Raw genomic sequence first — 20,988 nt, 5'->3', positions numbered from 1 at the left:
CCAGTAAATTGCCCATCCCCCCACACCCCAGTGGATTGCCCATCCCCCCCACACCCCAGTGGATTGCCCATCCCCCCCACGCCCCAGTGGATTGCCCATCCCCCCCACGCCCCAGTGGATTGCCCATCCCCCCCACACCCCAGTGAATTGCCCATCCCCCCACGCCCCAGTGGATTGCCCATCCCCCCCACGCCCCAGTGAATTGCCCATCCCCCCCACGCCCCAGTGAATTGTCCACCCCCCCCACGCCCCAGTGAATTGTCCATCCCCCCCACGCCCCAGTGAATTGTCCATCCCCCCACGCCCCAGTGAAATGCCCATCCCCCCACGCCCCAGTGAATTGTCCATCCCCCCCACACCCCAGTAAATTGCCCATCCCCCCACACCCCAGTGGATTGCCCATCCCCCCCACGCCCCAGTGAATTGCCCATCCCCAACCACGCCCCAGTGAATTGCCCATCCCCCCCCACACCCCAGTGGATTGCCCATCCCCCCCACGCCCCAGTGGATTGCCCATCCCCCCCACACCCCAGTGAATTGCCCATCCCCCCCACACCCCAGTGAATTGCCCATCCCCCCCCCACACCCCAGTGAATTGCCCATCCCCCCCACGCCCCAGTGGATTGCCCATCCCCCACCACGCCCCAGTGGATTGCCCATCCCCCCCCCACACCCCAGTGGATTGCCCATCCCCCCCACGCCCCAGTGAATTGCCCATCCCCCCCACGCCCCAGTGAATTGCCCACCCCCCCCCCACACCCCAGTGGATTGCCCATCCCCCCACGCCCCAGTGAATTGCCCATCCCACTGTTGATAGGACTAAAGACCAATGCTCCCTCTAAATTGTCTTTATTGTGTGGCCTGTTTATTTCAATGTGCGGTAACTTTAGATTATCCGCGATTGCGCAGTATTTCAGAAGGAAAAGCTCGTGAGCGGATTGTGTGGTATCTTCCAGATTACTACGCAGCCATGTACCAGCCCAATTTAGAGTGAACATTGCTTGAGACCTAATCTTACCCCCTTGGTTAAATGCCTGAGAGGCATGTGGTGATTTGCAATCTGATCTACTCTCCCTCCATACGGGTTATCACCTACCTTTGCTGAGCTTGTCAAGTGCATGGTACAGCCAGAATTATCAACCCACGACATGGAGAATTCTGGGCACTTCTTGGTGCTTCTCACTGGTGGGCCATTGCACTGACCGTGTTTTCCATAGTTTATGCTGGTGCCAATCCAGCATTCTAAATCCTTGGCCTGGATGGGCCGGATGATCGGAGAGCTGACAGGAGGGACCATCATCAAGATCGAACTGCTTCTGCTAGCTTCAGCCTAGAAGCAAAGACGAGCAGCAAAGGTGGTTCAGTGGGTACACTCTTGTTTCTCAATCTGCACAAGTCCCCAGCCTGCGAGCACTATCGGAGTAGGTCTTGGTCCAGTAGTAAGGATTAACCAAGACGACTGGAGACCAGCTCTGCTGCATGGACCTAGTGCGCACACATATCGCAGTGTGGGCTGACCCGTGCTCCCGGGGAGCAGAAGGAGCAGCGTGGAGGCCTAGCCCAGCAGTCTGAATGGCCCCAGGCCTTCGAGCACCATCGGAGCAGGTCGGGGAGCGGAAGGAGCAGCGTGGAGGCATACCACTCCAGGGAGCAGCACGTGATGGAGCAGGAGAGCAACGGCAGTGAAAAGGGACGTCATCAAGGTCCAGGTCGGTGATTGGAGCGTGGGCAGATACTGCAGGAGCGGCGGGGTCGGGGCGAAGGAGCGGCGAGAGATTGTAAAGGGATGCGATCGGGGCCCAGGAGAGGCGTGGGCCCAGGGGCAGCACGGGTCAGCCCACACTGCGATATATGTGTGCGCACTAGGTCCATGCAGCAGAGCTGGTCTCCAGTCGTCTTGGTTAATCCTTGCTACTGGACCAAGACCTACCTCTGTCAAGCCTGTGAGGTGGCTGGTGTGCAACGGTCACCACACGTTAAAAATAATCCAAGCACAGACCTCTTCCACCCTTCGGGATTTAGTTTGGACCTAGAATTTTAGGTCCATCATTGAAACACCTGTGAACTTTTTGACATGGAAGCAAATCATCCTCGATTCGAGGGACTGCCTATGATGATGATCTTGCTTCTGAGTCTGAAGGTCGTGGGTTCGTGCCCCACCCCACAGACTTGAGCACAAAATCTAGGCTGACAATTAAATCCAGTACTGAAGGAATACTGCATTGTCTGAGGTGCCATCTTTTGAATGAGACGTAATCCGAGGCCCTGTATGTCCTCTCAGATGTCGTAAAAGATTCCATGATGTTATTTTGAAGAAGAGCAGGGCGTTCTCCCCAGTCTCTTGGGCCAATATTTATCCCTCAACCAACACCACTAAAACAGATTATCTGGACATTATCACACTGCTGTGTGAACATAAGAACATAAGAATTAGGAACAGGAATTGGCTGTCACGTTTCCTACTTTACAACAGTGACTACACTTCAAAAGTACTTCATTGTCTGTGAAGTGCTTTGGGACATCCTGAGGTCGTGAAAGGTGCTGTATAAATGCAAGTCTTTCTTTACCCCAACCCTTCCATCAATTATTGGGAAGACACCTCATCCAACAACAAGCAGAACCTGTTGATTAAACCTGCCGGGGCTTTCCGACAGCACAGCATTGGACACTCTCTCCAGAGGGACATTACTCAGTGGAACCAAGTCTGGACAGGTCACAAATAGGGCTTGAGTGCACTGTTACCCAAAGCCTTGTGTCTGAGTGGTTTTCAGTGAGACTCAGAGGCAGAATGAATGGTTAAATGGGCTGAGATACAACTGGTCATTTTTATTTTTAGAGGAGGCCTACAAAAATCCTGACTCCAGCATAAATGCCTTCCAAGTATCACATTTTTCAGGCATAGTCTCATCAGAGCCTAATATTTCTTGGCAATCTGGCTCTGTGTTTACCAGGATTACAACTGTATATTTGCAGCATGTGTTGTTTGCATTCCCCCTCTATGGCTGCCTTTAGCTCACACACTCTGGCGCATTTCAAAAACATTAGCATTCCACTGTACTGTAGTCTGGAAACACCTCAAATTCTCATCCAACCATAACTGTGGTAAGAGTTCCAATGCAGCAAATCACATCCCATTCAGTCGGATTGCAATGGAGCAAATCACATCCCATTCAGCAGAATTCCAAAGGACTAATTCACTTCCCTTCCTGTTTGGCTCTCCTTTGTTCCCAGCAATCAGTATTGACCGCGATCCAACAGCAAGTCGGGGAGAGAAAGAGTGTAATTTAAGGGAAGTTATTGATAATCATAATACCATTCCAACGGACAAAACCACTTCCCATTCATTTCCCATTGTACAGAATTCCAATGGATTGAATCCCTTTTCTTTTGCTTGTATTTCATTGAATTATAGCTGACCTTTTATTTTCCCAGTTGCTCTTGATGCGCAGAATTACCAGAGATGCAACTTGCCCTTCATTCTCGGGAGCAGACAACAACTTGGGTATCAGCTGTGGCTCAGTGGGTCCCTCTCTCATAGAAACATAGAAAATAGGTGCAGGAGTAGGCCATTCGGCCCTTTGAGCCTGCACCACCATTCAATATAATCATGGCTGTCTATGCAACTTCAGTACCCCATTCCTGCTTTCTCGCCATATCTCTTGATCCCTTTAGCCATAAGGGCCACATCTAACTCCCTTTTGAATATATCTAACGAACTGGCCTCAACAACTTTCTGTGGTAGAGAATTCCGCAGGTTCACAATTCTCTGAGTGAAGAAGTTTCCCCTCATTTCGGTCCTAAATGGCTTACCCCTTTTCCTTAGACTGTGACCCCTGGTTCTGGACTTCCTGCATCTAACCTATCCAACCCCGTCAGAATTTTATATGTTCCTATGAGATCCTCATTCTTCTAAATTCCAGTGAATATAAGCCGAGATTCAGTCTTTCTTCATATGTCAGTCCTGCCATCCCGGGAATCAGTCTGGTGAACCTTCGCTGCACTCCCTCAATAGCAAGAATGTCTTTCCTCAGATTAGATCAAAACTGTACACAATATTCAAGGTGTGGTCTCACCAAGGCCCTGTACAACTGCAGTAAGACCTCCCTGCTCCTATACTCAAATCTTCTCGCTATGAAGGCCAACATGCCATTTGCCTTCTTCACCGCCTGCTGTACCTGCATGCCAGCTTTCAATGACTGATGTACCATGACACCCAAGTCTCGTTGCAGCTCCCCTTTTTATAATCTGTCACCATTCAAATAATGTTCTGCCTCCCTGTTTTTGCCACCAAAGTGTCTCGCCTCTGAGTCAGAAAGTCGTGGGTTCAAGTCCCACTCCGGAGACCTGGATAATCTAGGTTGACACTCCAGTGCAGTACTGAGGGAGTGCTACACTGCCGGAGGCGTTGTCTTTTGGATAAGATGTTAAATCCCCAAGTCCCCATTTTCCCTCTCAGTTGAACGTAAAAGATTGCACTACATTCAAAGAAGAGCAGGGGAGTTCAACATCTTATAAAGAGGCAGCGATGGTGCCTCGATGGGCCCTTCAGAAAATGTCGAAAGACACAGAGGGTAGCTGTGGGCATATTCAAGCCTAGGATGGTCCCAGAAGAGTAGGGAGGTTGAGGATTAGTGATTGGTGGTGGGTAGGAACTGGGGGGAGGCAAAGAAGAAATTAAAAGTGATGTATCTGGGTAACAGGAAGGGGGGAGACAGGAGTGAGAGGGATGAAGCTCAGTATTAGACAACAGGTATCTTTACATAGTCAAAAAAAAATTCAAGTTGTAAATTGGATTGAGAACAGCCTCCAGCAGGACTTCAATATTCCACTTACCAACTAACCAGGGCATTAGGTACTTAAAGAACTGTAAAACAAATCATCTTATTTCTCATCTTTGTTCTTGAACCCACGGTTGCTAATTTCTGAGTACCTGATCACTGATTAGGGTTGCCAACACTGGTTGGATGTATTCCTGGAGGTTTCATCACATGACCTCTCACTTCCAACCACCCCATCCCCAGGCCCTTGCTATTGGTCACCCGACACATCCATCCTCGCGGAGCCCCGCCTTCTTTCACAATTGGAAAATGAACGGACTCTTCATCACCTGATTGGATTCACCTTGACTGTCAGTGAAACAGCCTTCTAGTTCTGTGTAAGACATTTTTGGAACTAATAAACAAAAGTGTTCAGAGAAATTGATATGTTGTTTATCACCCCCATGATTTTTCTCCCGGATTTTGCTCGCAGCAGTGTCCTGGAGATTAATCATGAATTCCTGGAGACCCCAGGACAATCCTGGAGGAGTTGGCAATGCTAACCATGAGCCTTCATTGTTCCTTTAAAATCTTTCCTACTTCATCTGATTGGCCGTGACATGTTGTAACTATCCAAACCCACTGACTAACCTCTTCCTTTGGGATTTATTTCCTTTGGAAAGTTCAAAGAACTGCGTCTAGTCAGTGATTCAAATAGAAAGTAAATTTTTAACCCTTTTCTTCATGAATCATCTGCTGAATTAGCTGTATTTTGAAGCAAAAAAGAAGGAACTAGCATTTATGTTAGTCTTATTACATCCTCAGGAAGCCTCAAAGTGCTTTATATCCAACTAATTACTTTTGAAGTCTTGTTATGTTGGCAAAGCTAGTAGCCATATTATAAAAAGAATACAGAGGCACTGGAGAGGGTGCAAATAGGATGATACCAGAACTGAGAGGTTGTAACTATCAGGATAGACTGAACAGGTTGGGGCTCTTTTCTCTAGAAAAAAGGCTGAGGTGTAACCTGATAAACGTTTTTAAGATTATGAAAGGGTTTGATAAAGAAGGCGTAGAGAAGATGTTAAATTAGGGGCCATAAATATAAGATAGTCACCAATAAATCCAATAGGGAATTCAGGAGAAACTTCTTTACCCAGAGAGTGGTTAGAATGTGGAACTCGCTACATGGAATAGTTAAGGTGAATAGCATCGATGTATTTAAGGGGAAGCTAGATAAGCACGTGAGGGAGAAAGGAATGGAAGGATAGGGTGATAGGATTAGATGAAGAGGGGTGGGAGGAGGTTTTTGTGTGGAGCATAAACACCGGCACAGACCATTTGGGCCGGATGGCCTGTTTCTGTGCTGTAAATACTGTGTAATGCTATGTAACTCATCACAGACTGGGATCAAACCTGGTTCCATTCGGGTCTGTGTGGCTCATTGGACTAATTGGATTAACTTGCTGAATAATCAGTGAGCCAAGCGGGACAGAAAATCTTATTTAGAAAATAATTTAAGGTCAACATACCCGATTAAATCAGGTCTGTTGCCATACAGAGTGATGATTAATACTGTTATTAACCATGGAAGGATTTGAAAACAAGATTGAGAATTTTAAATTTGAGGTGTTGCGGAGGAGCAGCGAGGTCGGGGCGAAGGAGCAGCGAGAGATTGTAAAGCGACGTGATCGGGGCCCAGGAGAGGCATGAGTTTGGGGCTCAGGAGAGGCGAGGGCCCAGGGGCAGCACGGGCCAGCCCACACTGCGATATGTGTGCGCGCTAGGTCCGTGCAGCAGAGCTGGTCTCCAGTCGTCTTGGTTAATCCTTGCCACTGGACCAAGACCTAGCTCTGTCAAGTCCGTGTGGTGGCTGGTGTGCAACGGCCATCACACGTTAAAAAAATCCACGCCCAGGCATCTTCCACCCTTCAACATGTAGTTCGGGACCTGGAATATTAGGTCCTCCATTGAAACACCTGTGAACTCATCCCTTTTTGGTGTGGAGGCAAGTCATCCTCGCTTCGAGGGACTGTCTATGATGATGATGCTGATAATACTGTTATTGAAAAGTCACAGAACACAAACCGCATGGAAATAAGGCCTACACTTCAATGCACAACAAGAGAGAGTCAAGGCAGCAAACTAATGCAAGGCTTCAAATACAGTTCTGGGACCTGGAGATGACAGTTGAGTTATAATCTGTCTGTGACATTCTGCAGTTGAGAATCCCTTTGACCAGGGCATGACTGCCGTGAATGATGTGAGTGCATGTGGAGGGGAAGAGAATAAACCTTCCCACCTACTACCCTCCATAAACATGAACTCATCTAAAACTCTGCTGCCCGTATTCTAACTCACACCAAGTCCCACTCACCCATCAACCCTGTGCTCACTGATCTACATTGGCTCCCGGCCCGGCAACACCTCAAATTTAAAATTCTCAATCTTGTTTTCAAATCCTTCCATGGCCCCGCCCCACCCTATCTCTTTAACTTCCTCCAGCACCTACAAGCCTCTGAGATCTCTGTGCTCCTCCAATTTTGGCCTCTTGAGCATTGCTGATTTTAGTTGCTCCACCATTGGCGGTCCTCCCTTCAACTGTCTCGGCCCTAATCTCTGCAATTCTCTCCCTATACCTCACTGCCTCTCTATGGGCCCAAGTTTCTACAAGAAAAAAAACGGGCGCCCCTCCGAGCTGGGCGCCCGTTTTTCGCGCCTAAAATGGCGCCTAAAAAAATCCTCGGTAGTCTCCACCGACTTACAGGTCCTGTGGCACTCGGCGCAGCCGGCACGAGCTGTGGGGGGGGCGGAGCCAGGTCCCTGTGCTGAAAACAGTGCCGGGACCTCTGCACATGAGCGCTACAGTCGGCATGCAAGTGCAGTAGCTCCAAGCGCCGAACTGTGTGGGAGGGGCCCGAAGCACGCAGCCCCTAGCCCTGGCTGAATGGCCTCACTGGGGCTGCGTGAATGAGGCTCCTCCCACGGCCAGCTCCTGCTCCCCCCCTCCCCGACCAGACCCGACACTCGCTCCCCCACCCCCCCCCGCCGACCAGACCCGACCCGACACCCAAGACCCGCTCCCCCCGCCCGCCCCGACCCAACCCGACACCCGCTCTCCCCCCCCCGCCCCGACCCGACACCCGCTCCCCCCCCCGACCCGACCCGACACCCGCTCTCCCCCCCCCGCCCCGACCCGACACCCGCTCCCCCCCCCGACCCGACCCGACACCCGCTCCCCCCCCCCGACCCGACCCGACACCCGCTCCCCCCCCCCGACCCGACCCGACACCCGCTCCCCCCCGCCCCGACAGAGACCCGAGACCTGCTCTCACCCCCCGCCCCGACCCGAGTCCCGCTCCCCGACCCGAGGCCCGCTCCCCCCCCGACCCGACACCCGCTCCCCCCCCCCCGACCCGACACCCGCTCCCCCCCCCCGACCCGACACCCGCTCCCCCCCCCCGACCCGACACCCGCTCCCCCCCCGACCCGACACCCGCTCCCCCTACCCCCCTCCCCCCCCTCCTCTCCCTCCCCCCCTCCTCTCCCTCTCCCTCCCTCTCCCTCCCCCTCCCTCCCTCTCTCCCTCTCTCCCCCCCTCCCTCCCTCCCTCTCTCTCTCTCCCCCTCCCGCTCAGCTGCACGAACGGCTGCAGAATTCTCCCTGGCTGAAGCACTTTCACACAGGTAGGAAGATGGTTTATTTAATCTTTTCTTGGCTTATAAATGTTTATTCAGGTTGGATTTATTTGTATAATATTTGTAGAAGTATAAATAAGGATTTATTGTCAAATTTAATGAGTTCCTTTCCCCCCCACCTCGTTCTGGACGCCTAATTTGTAACCTGCGCCTGATTTTTTAATGTGTAGAACAGGTTTTGTCAATTCGACAAAAATCTTCACTGGCGCCATTCTACTTTAGTTTGGAGTACGTTTTCACTGTGGAAACTTTCAAATCAGGCGTCAGTGGCCGGACACGCCCCCTTTTGAAGAAAAAATTCTGTTCCGAAGTAGAACTGTTCTACCTGACTAGAACTGCAGAAAAAAAAATGTGGAGAATTGCGATTTCTAAAATAGTCCGTTCTCCACCAGTTGCTCCTAAAAATCAGGCGCAAATCATGTGGAAATTTGGGCCCTATGTCTCTCTCCTACTTTGAGACCACCCATAAATCTACCTCTTTGACCAAACATTTTGGTCATCTATATTAATATTCTTTATGTGGCTTGGTGATAAATTTTGTTTGATAACGTTCCTGTGAAGTACCTTTTGGACGTTTTACTCCATTAAAGGCGCTATTTAAATGCAAGTTGTTGTTTAAACATAGAAACATAGAAAATAGGTGCAGGAATAGGCCATTAGGCCATTCGGCCCTTCGAGCCTGCACCGCCATTCAACAAGATCATGGCTGATCATCCACCACAGCAATCGCCCCCACCCCCCCACGCCCCCTCCACACACCCCGATCCTCCCCTGCCGCAAGGACCACATCCAACTCCCTTCCGAACACATCCAATGAACTGGCATCAACAACTCTCCGGCAGGGAACCCCACAGGCCAACAACTCCCCGAGTGAAAAAGTCTCTCCCAATCCCAGCCCCAAACAGCCCACCCCCCCATCCCAAGACCGTGGCCCTCCCCCCCCCCCCCCCCAGGCACCGGACCCACCCAACACCAGGGACACTCCCACCGCACCCAACCCGCCCTGTCCCGTCAGAATCCTTCCCAATTGCCGAAAACCCCCGGATGTCGAGCCCCCAGCCCCGGCCACCCCGGAGCCACGCCCCCGCGACGCCAACCACACCACATCCACCAACCGCCATCTGCGCAGTCAACCCGTCCACCCCACTCTGAACACTCCCCGCACCGAGGCACAGAGCCCCCAGGCCCGCCCCTCCAACACACTTCGCCCCCCCCCCAGACCTCTGCTGCAATGTGGCCCCTCCTGTCCCCCGCCCTGGGTTTATCGGAGAGTTGTTGATGGAGACGTAATTGGGGAATATTCAGAAGCTGTACTGGAGCACTGCTAATGTAAGAAGATGATGAAAGTGATTTGTAAATGAGCCAATACAAGGCAGCAATTTGTCCATCATGGGATAGCTTTAGTCTGTGCACTGCATGCAGTGAAATTATAAACTACATCTTAATTAACGGGGCTCTTGCACATAACACACAGGAAACATCTACCCTGCCCCACCATACTCTCAAATATTGAATCCGGCCCAACTCAATCTTGAGCTCAATCCAATGGAGACAGGGTCAGTCCCAACTTCTTTTTCATTTCCTTCCCTCTGATTTCCCTCCTTTTCCAGCTGTCGTTGTTGATTCCTCGCTGGGTTGCGGTTCCACAAACAGCAGACATCCATTCTCCACATGTGAATGCAGACAGCGTGTCTGAGACATTCAATAATGATGGGCCAACTCCATACAAATCTCATCAAACTTACACACAAATCTCAGCCAATTTACACACAAATCTCAAACTTGCAGTCCAGGATTGCTGAGGCCAAGTGTGGCAGGGACCGGAAAGCTCAGAATGGCTCAGCACCACACCGTGCAGGTACACTTACCCACGCAGTCACTAGGGGTATTGGTGTGGTGCGATTACCTTGGTTGAACTCAGATGCTCTTCCCAACTGCTTGCCAATTGACTTCTGGCAATGGAGAACGTTGTAAGTTAGTGTTCCTGTGATGACTAACAGTTTCTGTGACATATTAATAAAACCGTATTTTTTTTCCCCATTAAACTTTGCCACACAAACAAGTTGTTGTTGTTCTGAAATCTGGGATGGCCGTGACTAACTTTCCCTGTGCACCGATGGTAATGTGGAACATACATGTAGAATGTGGTGATGGGGGGTGGGATATAATGGGGACAAGTAAAAAGGACGCAGGTCCGTCATTTCTTTAATAGGAATAATCCTTACAGTCTTTATTGTACGACAGACGGGGAACCAGACTGAATAATCTGGAGGAATATTTATGGGACGCATCAAGAGCGAATAAAGATTAAAACCTCAAAGACTTTCAACAGCTGAGCTGTAAACTCTGGGCTCTAATGATGCCATATTGAACACCCATTCAGGGCCCAGAAGCTCCAGTGGGTGTGTGCTGGTCTCCCATTCAGGGGGCAGTAGCTCTATTGGGTCTGTGTTGAACACCCATTTATGCCCCAGTAGCCCTAGTGGGTCTGTGCTGGTCTCCCATTCAGGGGCCAGTAGCTCTATTGGGTCTGTGTTGAACACCCATTTATGCCCCAGTAGCCCTAGTGGGTCTGTGCTGGTCTCCCATTCAGGGGCCAGTAGCTCTATTGGGTCTGTGTTGAACACCCATTTATGCCCCAGTAGCCCTAGTGAGTCTGTGCTGGTCTCCCATTCAGGGGCCAGTAGCTCTATTGGGTCTGTGTTGAACACCCATTTATGCCCCAGTAGCCCTAGTGAGTCTGTGCTGGTCTCCCATTCAGGGGCCAGTAGCTCTAGTGGGTCTCTGCTAAACACCCATTCAGAGGCCAGTAGCTCGAATGACTTAGTACTGCATCATGAAGAGCATTTACCTCTGAAGTATTGTGGGAATGACCGAAAGAATTCCTTCACAATAAATGCTGTCCTGTCGACCCTTACTCCAGTGTTCAGTGAACAAAAAGACTTCATGACTTCAGGACGTCCCAAAGCACATTAAAGCCAATTAAGTACTTTTGAAGCACAGCAAGGTCCCACAAAACAGCAATGATCTGTTTTTAGGTGTTGGGGGAAAACTCCCCTGTTCTTTTTCAAAATAGTGCCAGCGGGTCTTTTATGTGTCCCTGAGAAGGAAGACGGTGCCTCGGTTTAATGTCTCATTCAAAAGACGGCACCGCACTCCCTCTGTACGGCACTGGTGTGTCGGCCTAGATTTTGTGCATGTCTCTGGGGTGCCCACAGCCCTCTGCCTCAGAGGTGAATGTTGCCCACTGAGCGAGCCATGGCTGACTCTGAGAGGAATCAACAGCACTGACCACAATCTGCCAGAAAATGTTTAAAGAGGGTGTAATGACAACTGGCTTATCTCTCCCAGTGCTTAATTTCACCCTGTAAAACCGTCAAGGAAAGGCGTTGAAAATTTATCTGCGGTCAACAGCTGCACTCAATGATGAACCTGGCAGGGGTATGCAGCCCTGAACAGACACTCCCCCATTCCCGGCCTTTCCAACTCTTCGACAGAGATAAAAAATTCGATTTGGAGTGCTTACTGCTGGGGGAGTCTTGTAGCCCGCTGCAATCTTTATCTCTCAGTTCACTCATTGGGAACTCAACACCTCTCGCTGACCGGATGTGGGAGGAGAATTCCCTCAGTCCTGCTCCAGAATCAAAGCGACATTCCTCAGACACAGATTCCCTTCACCTCTCCCGAGCAGACGGGGCGATGACAGGTTATATGACCATGTGAAGGAAGTTATGCTAAACCTTTATAAATCAGCGATAAGGCCTGAGCTGGAGTATTGTGTCCAATTCTGGGCACCAGTCTTTCGGAAGAATGGCAAGGACTTAGGGAGCATGCAGTGAAAAATTACTAGAATGGTACCAGGGACGACAGACTAGAACAGAGCAGAGACAACAACAACAACAACTTGCATTTATATAGCATCTTTAACATTGTGAAATGTCCCAAGGTGGTTCACAGGAGTATTATGAGATAAAAAATTTGACACCAAGTTGCATAAGTAGAAATTAGCGCAGGTGACCAAAAGCTTGATCAAAGAGTTATGTTTTAAGGAGCGTCTTGAAGGAGGAAAGAGAGGTAGAGAGGCGGAGAGATTTAGGAAGGGAGTTCCAGAGCTTGGCGCCTGGGCAACAGAAGGCACGGCCACCGATGGTTGAACGATTATAATGAATGATGCTCAAGAGGGCAGAATTAGAGGAGCGCAGACATCTCGGGGAGTTGTGGGGCTGGAGGAGATTACAGAGATAGGGAGGCACGAGGCCATGAAGAAATTTGAAAATAAGGACATTTAAAGGAAGATTTAATCAAGGTGTTCAAAACTATGAGGGATATTGTTAGAGTAGATAGAGAGAAACTGTTTCTGGTGGCAGAAGGGTCGGTAACCAGAGGACAAAAGGTAATTGGTGAAAGAACCAGGGGGGAGATGAGGAGAATTTTATTCACACAGCGAGTTGTTATGATCCGGATGCAGGGCCTGAAAGGGTGATGGAAGCAAATTCAATAATAACTTTCAAACGGGAATTGGATAAATACTTGAAGTGGAATAAATTGCAGGGCTGTGGGGAAAAAGCACGGGGGCAGTGGATAGCTCTTTCAAAGAGCCTGCACTGGCACGGTGGGCCAAATGGCCTCCTCCATTGAGGGTTGCACCCATCACCCTTGTCCTTCCTGACGCTCCGTCCCCCATTTATTGGTAGTGCCCATTTGCCCCAACTAAAAAGGAGAAACATGCAGTGCCACCAAAAATAATAATAAAACCAAAGTGAGTATTGACACCACTAAATCAGCCAATGAGTTGGAGGTGGAGCAGGATTTATAGCAGAACTACCAGCAAATAGTCTATTTTACAGCAAAGTCTATTTACTCAGCAAACAACAGACAGTCTATTTAAGCAGTCTATTCGAACTGCAGCAAACGGAACTCATGACCGAATCTACAGCAAATCTCCTGATAAGAGCAGGGTGATTTCTCCAGCAAAGTGCACGGAGTGGAGGATAGTTCCATAATGCAAATGATGTGCGTAAAATCAATCCCAGTCACTTACAGCAGTGCAGTCTCCAGGTGTGATTGACGGGGGAATTACCCAATCATCTCCTTTCTGGCCGGGGCTAGTGGTGTCACTATATGCAATCTAATAAAACAGAGGGTTAAGTCCAGAATTGCTCAGTCAGTAAATGTGTTGCCCTTTGTACAGGTGAGCCTTGGTTCTACTTGCCAGAGCTGCTGCTTTAAGGGCCTCCGTAACTTGGAGTTAGGAGGGGGACAAACAGCCAGGGCTTCCACTTCTATTCCCTATCCAGTCAGGGAGCGCATGTGATACGCTGGGTGAGGACAGGATTAGGCTTGGTTGTGATTCCTTCCATGGGCGAATAGCCTGTCGACAGAATCTACTTGCACACATGAAGGATGGCCACTGGGGCAAGGAAGTGGAGGGCGGCTGATACTTGTGGAATCCGTTCCCCAACAAGAGTCTGGGAGAGGAGGTGAGGAAAGCTGGAAGGGGGAAGGAAGAAAGCTAATCAGGAGAAGGAGTACAGATTCACAAATCATTATATAGGTAGCGCCACAGGATAACAAGGCCATAAAACATTCAAACAAAGCACTGTGGTGCAGTTCGAGAGGGACAGAATTGAAAAGAAGGGAAGTTATATTAAACTTGTGTGGAAACTTAGTTAGACCACACTTAAGAGTACTGTGCGCAGTTCTGGTCTCCATATTACAAATAGGATAAAGAGGCAACAACACTTGCATTTATATAGCATCTTTAACATAATAAAACATCACAAGGCACTTCACAGGAGCATTATCAAACAAAATTTGACACTGAGCCACATAAGGAGATATTAGGAAAGGTGGGTCAAAGAGGTAGGTTTTAAACATAGGAACATAGAAAATAGGTGCAGGAGTAGGCCATTCGGCCCTTCGAGCCTGCACCACCATTCAATAAGATCGTGGCTGATCATTCACCTCAAGATCCCTTTCCTGCTTTCTCTCCATACCTCTTGATCCCTTTAACCGTAAGGGTCATATCTAACTCCCTCTTGAATATATCCAACGAACTGGCCTCAACAACAACAAGGAGCACCTTAAAAAAGGAGAGAGAGGTAGAGGGGTGCAGAGATTTAGGGAGAGAATTACAGAGTTTAGGGTCTAGAGAGCTGAAAGTACTGCAGCCACCTGCAGGTGGGGCGATAGAAATCAGGGATGCGGAAGAGGACAGAATTGGAGGAGCGCAGAGATCTCGGAGGGTTGTAGGGCTGGAGGAGGTTACAGAAATAGGGAGGGGCGAGGCCCTGGGGGGATTTGAAAACAAGGATGAGAATTTTAAATTCAGGCGTTGCCGGACCGGGATTGGTCTGTGTTATTGTATGCAAGTGCTTACTTAGTTGGCCTTTTGTTCGCGGGCAAGTACTTTTTTGGTGGGTGATGCATTGCAGGTCAGCGAGCACAGGGGTGATGGAGAAGGTGCTGGAGCTGGTGCGATAAAGATTTACAAAAGATTTATGATTCCAGAACTGACAGGATACAACTATCAGGACAGATTGAACAGGCGGGGGGCTCCTTTCTCTAGAAAAGAGAAGGCGGAGGGGTGACCTGAGAGAGGTCTTTAAAGTTATGAAGTGGTTCCATAGGGTAGACGTAGAGAAGATGTTTCTGCTTGTGGCAAATCCAAAACTAAGGGCCATAAATATAAAATAGTCACTAATAAAACCAATAGGGAATTCAGGAGAAACTTCTTTACCCAGAGAGTGGTGACAATGTGGAACTCGCTGCCACACAGAGTAGTTGAGGCGAATAGCACAGATGCATTTAAGGGCAATCTAGATAAATACGAGGGAGAAAGGAATAGAAGGATATGATGATAATGTGAAATGAAGTAGGGGTGGGAGGAGGCTCATGCAGAGCATAAACATTGGCATGGACCTATTGATCTGAATGGCCTGTTTCTGAGCTGTAAATTCTAAGTCATTCTATATAAAAGATAATTTAGACGAATTTACTTTACAAACAGAGAAAGGAATAAACGTGACCTCATACTCAGAGAAACGCCAGGTCATCGCCTGATTAGAGCCGTATCTTTTGGCTGTGGTGAGTATGCGAAGCCGAGCAGTGCTGGGCTCTAATAGGGGAGGAAAGGGCTGGCCTGTTCTTGTGGGCCTACAAGCACGGAGGAGCAGGTCACTGGGGGAGGAAGTGCTGTTGGTTTTCAGATACAGCTGTTAAGAATGTGGAGCTGAAAGAAGTCTCTCATGAGGCAGGAAGCTGGGCTGGAATGCAGTGCCCTCCCAGTGCTGGTCTGCAGCCAACAGCTGGCCCTAGCTCCACACAGGCCTTACTCCTGCACTCCCTCAGCCAGCCTGTAGCGAGAGGCCCACAGGCATTAACCCTGTCATTCCTCCAGTGCTGCAACTACTTCACTTGTTAGCACTTGTGTTGCCTGCGCATTACTTTTTAACCCTTCGAGGGACCGCAGTATAGAGGTTGAAAAAGGGGCTTCCGTTCGTTGGCTCATTTGGAGAATGGTTTTTTAAAAAAGGCCCCGGTTTGTGCTCGCTGGGAACACAGCCCCCGGTACTGAGCCACACGGCCCGGGTTGGATCCTGGCCTGGCCGAAAAGCTGCTACCCTCCACCTCAGTGTGGAGAGGGCCTCTCACCACCCTGCTGATGCCTACTGGAATGTGAGTGCAGGCGGCATTAGGCTCTGGCATGGTGCCCGCCACAGTTGGATAGCCTGTTGATATGTGAAGAACGGCCACTTGGTCGAGGAATTGGACGACTGCCACCCTCTGTGGAACTGCACCCCGAGGAGTCAGTGCCTTCAGGAGAGAGGGTACGGGGGTGGAATCAGGCCCTCTAGATTCCTAATCTCAAGCAGCAGCATGGAATTTCACACCCCTGGATCCCACCCCCCCCCCCCATACAGATCCTCGTAACCAGAGCAAAACCGACAGAGCCCAGGAAATAGACTTTTTCTTGCACACTTGGGGTTGCAAAACATCTGTGGACGTTAAAGAGGAGAAATATTCCATTCCTTTTATTTTAGACAATGAAACATTTTCTCAACGTGAGGGAGGGAAGGGGTGTTTAGCGGTGAGAAATGGAACATTTTACTTCATACCAGCACGAACCCAGGTAGAAGCACAGCAGAGCCCCCTCGACCCTGCCCCAGCAGCCTGAGCCCCAGCCTCACAAGAGCACCCCCTAGTGTACAAATATGGATTTGTTCTGCCATTGGACGTCTGGAAAACTTTACAAATTCGCACCAAATTGGAGGAAGCTTTGTGTAGCCAGCAGAGGCTTTCATTCAAGTGATGTGGGCTGCATTTGCATGCAGGAGCCCAGAGGTGAAAAGCCAGCATCTGTCCCATTGCACTTACCCAGGTTTGCCTGAAAATGCGCAGCCAACCAAGCTCTGGGTAACTTCACTGAAATCTGAGCTGTGGGTAAAATTAAATAATTGAGTCTGAATTCCACACACTATCCAAACTAGTTGTAAAAGAAAGACTTGCAATTATATAGCGCCTTTCACATCCTTAGGACGTCCCAAAGCGCTTTTCAGCAAATGTAGTACTTTTGAAGTGTAGTCACTCTTATACACTACACTAGAGAGGATGCAGAGGAGATTTTCGAGGATGTTGCCTGGACTGGAGAATTTTAGCAATGAGGAAAGATTGGATAGGCTGGGATTGTTTTCTTTGGAACAGAGGAGGCTGAGGGGAGACTTAATTGAGGTGTATAAAATGATGAGGAGCCTAGATAGAGTGGATAGGAAGGACCTATTTCTCTTAGCAGAGGGTCAATAACCAGGGGGCATAGATTTAAAGTAATTGATAGAAGGTTTAGAGGAGAACATTTTTCATCCAGAGGGTGGTGGGGGTCTGGAACTCACTGTCTAAAAGGGTGGTAGAGACAGAAACCCTCATCGCATTTAAAAAAGTATTTGGACATGCACTTGAAGTATTGTAACCTACAGGGCTACGGACCAAGAGCTGGAAAGTGGGATTAGGCTGGATAGCTCTTTTTCGGCCGGCACAGATGGGCCGAACGACCCTCTTCTGTTCCCTATAACTTCAGCAGCCAATTTGTCCCACAAACAGCAATGTGATAATGGCTGTTTTTCGTGATGCTGGTTGAAGGATAAATGTTGGCCGGGTGAACTACCCTGCTTCTCTTCGAAGTAGTGCCATGGGATCTTTTATGTCCATCTGTGAGGGTTGACGTAAAATTGTTACAAATTTTATCCAGTTGCAAATGGTTAAGGACCAGAATGATGATGTGCTAATAGCACTCAATTCTCCAGGGTCAACATTTGCATAATTATTCCCAGTGCCAGGTACTGATTCGGTTGGCTGCAGGAAGCACGATATTGGGAGCAGAAAATTGCATGTTGGTGACATTTCAAAGGATGTGGACAACTAAAAGAAACTGTCAGGATAAAGGCGGTTGCATTTCTACAGCGCCTTTCATGACCTCAGGACGTCCCAAAGCACTTTACAGCCAATGACGTACTGTTTGAAGTGTAGTCACTATTGTAACAAAGTGCAGATGGAAACTGAGTCGACACTGCGACCTCCTGCTTGTGAGCCTCAGTACCAGGCTGGCTGCCGCACTGCCCATGGAGACTTCAGTACAGCTTGGACCAAATTTATTTCCTGTGCGAAGGATACGGATATAAGTAAAGATTATCTCTGATAAAAATTGCTTATCTATCATTTTGCTTCCTTTCCTCAGACGTAAACAGATAACTGGAAAATGCTGACCTCACAATTTATACAACTTGTCTGAAACAAATTATTATTTTTCCAAAACTGAAACATGAGAACATGTTTCCTGTGGCCGAAAATCCTGTGTGAGGAACAAGAGTCCGGGTACAGTTCCACCCACACCAGTCCGGGTACAGTTCCACCCACACCAGTCCGGGTACAGTTCCACCCACACCAGACAGGGTACAGTTCCACCCACACCGGACAGGGTACAGTTCCACCCATACCGGACAGGGTACAGTTCCACCCACACCAGACAGGGTACAGTTCCACCCACACCGGACAGGGTACAGTTCCACCCATACCGGACAGGGTACAGTTCCACCCACACCAGACAGGGTACAGTTCCACCCACACCGGACAGGGTACAGTTCCACCCACACCAGTCCGGGTACAGTTCCACCCACACCAGACAGGGTACAGTTCCACCCACACCGGACAGGGTACAATTCCACCCACACCGGACAGGGTACAGTTCCACCCACACCAGACAGGGTACAGTTCCACCCACACCAGTGCGGGTACAGTTCCACCCACACCAGACAGGGTACAGTTCCACCCACACCGGACAGGGTACAGTTCCACCCACACCGGACAGGGTACAGTTCCATCCATACCGGACAGGGTACAGTTCCACCCACACCAGACAGGGTACAGTTCCACCTACACCGGACAGGGTACAGTTCCACCCACACCAGTCCGGGTACAGTTCCACCCACACCAGACAGGGTACAGTTCCACCCACACCAGTCCGGGTACAGTTCCACCCACACCAGACAGGGTACAGTTCCACCCACACCAGACAGGGTACAGTTCCACCCACACCGGACAGGGTACAGTTCCACCCATACCGGACAGGGTACAGTTCCACCCACACCAGACAGGGTACAGTTCCACCCACACCAGTCCGGGTACAGTTCCACCCACACCAGACAGGGTACAGTTCCACCCACACCAGTCCGGGTACAGTTCCACCCACACCAGACAGGGTACAGTTCCACCCACACCAGTCTGGGTACAGTTCCACCCACACAGGACAGGGTACAGTTCCACCCACACCAGTCCAGGTACAGTTCCACCCACACCAGTCCAGGTACAGTTCCACCCACACCAGACAGGGTACAGTTCCACCCACACCGGACAGGGTACAGTTCCACCCACACCAGACAGGGTACAGTTCCACCCACACCGGACAGGGTACAGTTCCACCCACACCAGACAGGGTACAGTTCCACCCACACTAGACAGGGTACAGTTCCACCCACACCAGTCCGGGTACAGTTCCACCCACACCGGTCCGGGTACAGTTCCACCCACACCAGTCAGGGTACAGTTCCACCCACACCAGTCCAGGTACAGTTCCACCCACACCAGTCCGGGTACAGTTCCACCCACACCGGTCCGGGTACAGTTCCACCCACACCGGACAGGGTACAGTTCCACCCACACCAGTCCGGGTACAGTTCCACCCACACCAGTCAGGGTACAGTTCCACCCACACCAGTCCAGGTACAGTTCCACCCACACCGGACAGGGTACAGTTCCACCCACACCAGACAGGGTACAGTTCCACCCACACCAGTCATGGTACAGTTCCACCCACACCAGTCAGGGTACAGTTCCACCCACACCAGTCAGGGTACAGTTCCACCCACACCAGACAGGGTACAGTTCCACTCACACCAGACAGGGTACAGTTCCACCCACACCGGACAGGGTACAGTTCCACCCACACCAGACAGGGTACAGTTCCACCCACACCAGTCCAGGTACAGTTCCACCCACACCGGACAGGGTACAGTTCCACCCACACCAGACAGGGTACAGTTCCACCCACACCAGTCCGGGTACAGTTCCACCCACACCAGACAGGGTACAGTTCCACCCACACCAGACAGGGTACAGTTCCACCCACACCAGTCCGGGTACAGTTCCACCCACACCAGACAGGGTACAGTTCCACCCACACCAGACAGGGTACAGTTCCACCCACACCAGTCCGGGTACAGTTCCACCCACACCGGACAGGGTACAGTTCCACCCACACCAGACAGGGTACAGTTCCACCCACACCAGTCCGGGTACAGTTCCACCCACACCAGTCAGGGTACAGTTCCACCCACACCAGTCAGGGTACAGTTCCACCCACACAGGACAGGGTACAGTTCCACCCACACCAGACAGGGTACAGTTCCACCCACACCAGTCAGGGTACAGTTCCACCCACACCAGTCAGGGTACAGTTCCACCCACAGCAGTCAGGGTACAGTTCCACCCACACCAGTCAGGGTACAGTTCCACCCACACCAGTCAGGGTACAGTTCCACCCACACAGGACAGGGTACAGTTCCACCCACACCGGACAGGGTACAGTTCCACCCACACCAGACAGGGTACAGTTCCACCCACACCAGACAGGGTACAGTTCCACCCACACCAGTCAGGGTACAGTTCCACCCACACCAGACAGGGTACACTTCCTTATAGTCCAAGTATGATTCTAGTAAACCTTCGCTGCATTCTCTCCAATTCTAATATATCCTACCTCAGGCCCAGAACTGAACACAGTAACATTCTGTGACATGTCCCTCCCTCTTCTTTCCCGTCCCCACACTTCCTTAATCTGCACTCCCTAAAGCGCAGTGACTTTCAAAGGCTCCTGTGCTTCCACTCAGTTTTAGTCCTTGCTGTTCATTATACACCAACGAGCTCAATTATCATCTTGGAGCACCGAGTGTTACTCTGTTCATTTCTTCTCTTTCCAGCTGATG

The 20,988-nt window shown here is 50.2% G+C and overlaps 1 protein-coding gene across 4 annotated transcripts in view; it reads right to left on the bottom strand.

Annotated features, from left to right (window-relative positions):
• The window catches only part of LOC139228926 (MORN repeat-containing protein 1-like), a 308,947-nt gene that overhangs the window by 109,018 nt on the left and 178,941 nt on the right, over positions 1-20,988 (bottom strand). The window contains exons 15-16 of one of the 4 annotated variants that reach the window (XM_070860450.1): positions 16,832-16,891; positions 12,527-13,945 (exon numbers count right to left, since the gene is read on the bottom strand). The exons of 1 other annotated variant lie outside the window; for it this stretch is intronic. In XM_070860450.1, the coding sequence (XP_070716551.1) occupies positions 13,704-13,945; positions 16,832-16,891 (302 nt within the window). In that variant the 3' untranslated portion in view covers positions 12,527-13,703. Of the gene's footprint in view, positions 1-10,337; positions 10,408-12,526; positions 13,946-16,831; positions 16,892-20,988 lie in introns of those variants that run through there. 2 more of the 4 variants (XM_070860452.1, XM_070860453.1) reach the window with 2 other exon arrangements.

This window comes from Pristiophorus japonicus, chromosome 18 (genome assembly GCF_044704955.1).
Source record: "Pristiophorus japonicus isolate sPriJap1 chromosome 18, sPriJap1.hap1, whole genome shotgun sequence".
Classification (NCBI taxonomy): domain Eukaryota; kingdom Metazoa; phylum Chordata; class Chondrichthyes; family Pristiophoridae; genus Pristiophorus; species Pristiophorus japonicus.
Note: the sequence above shows the minus strand (reverse complement) of the source record. Positions and strands in the feature narration are given on the sequence as shown.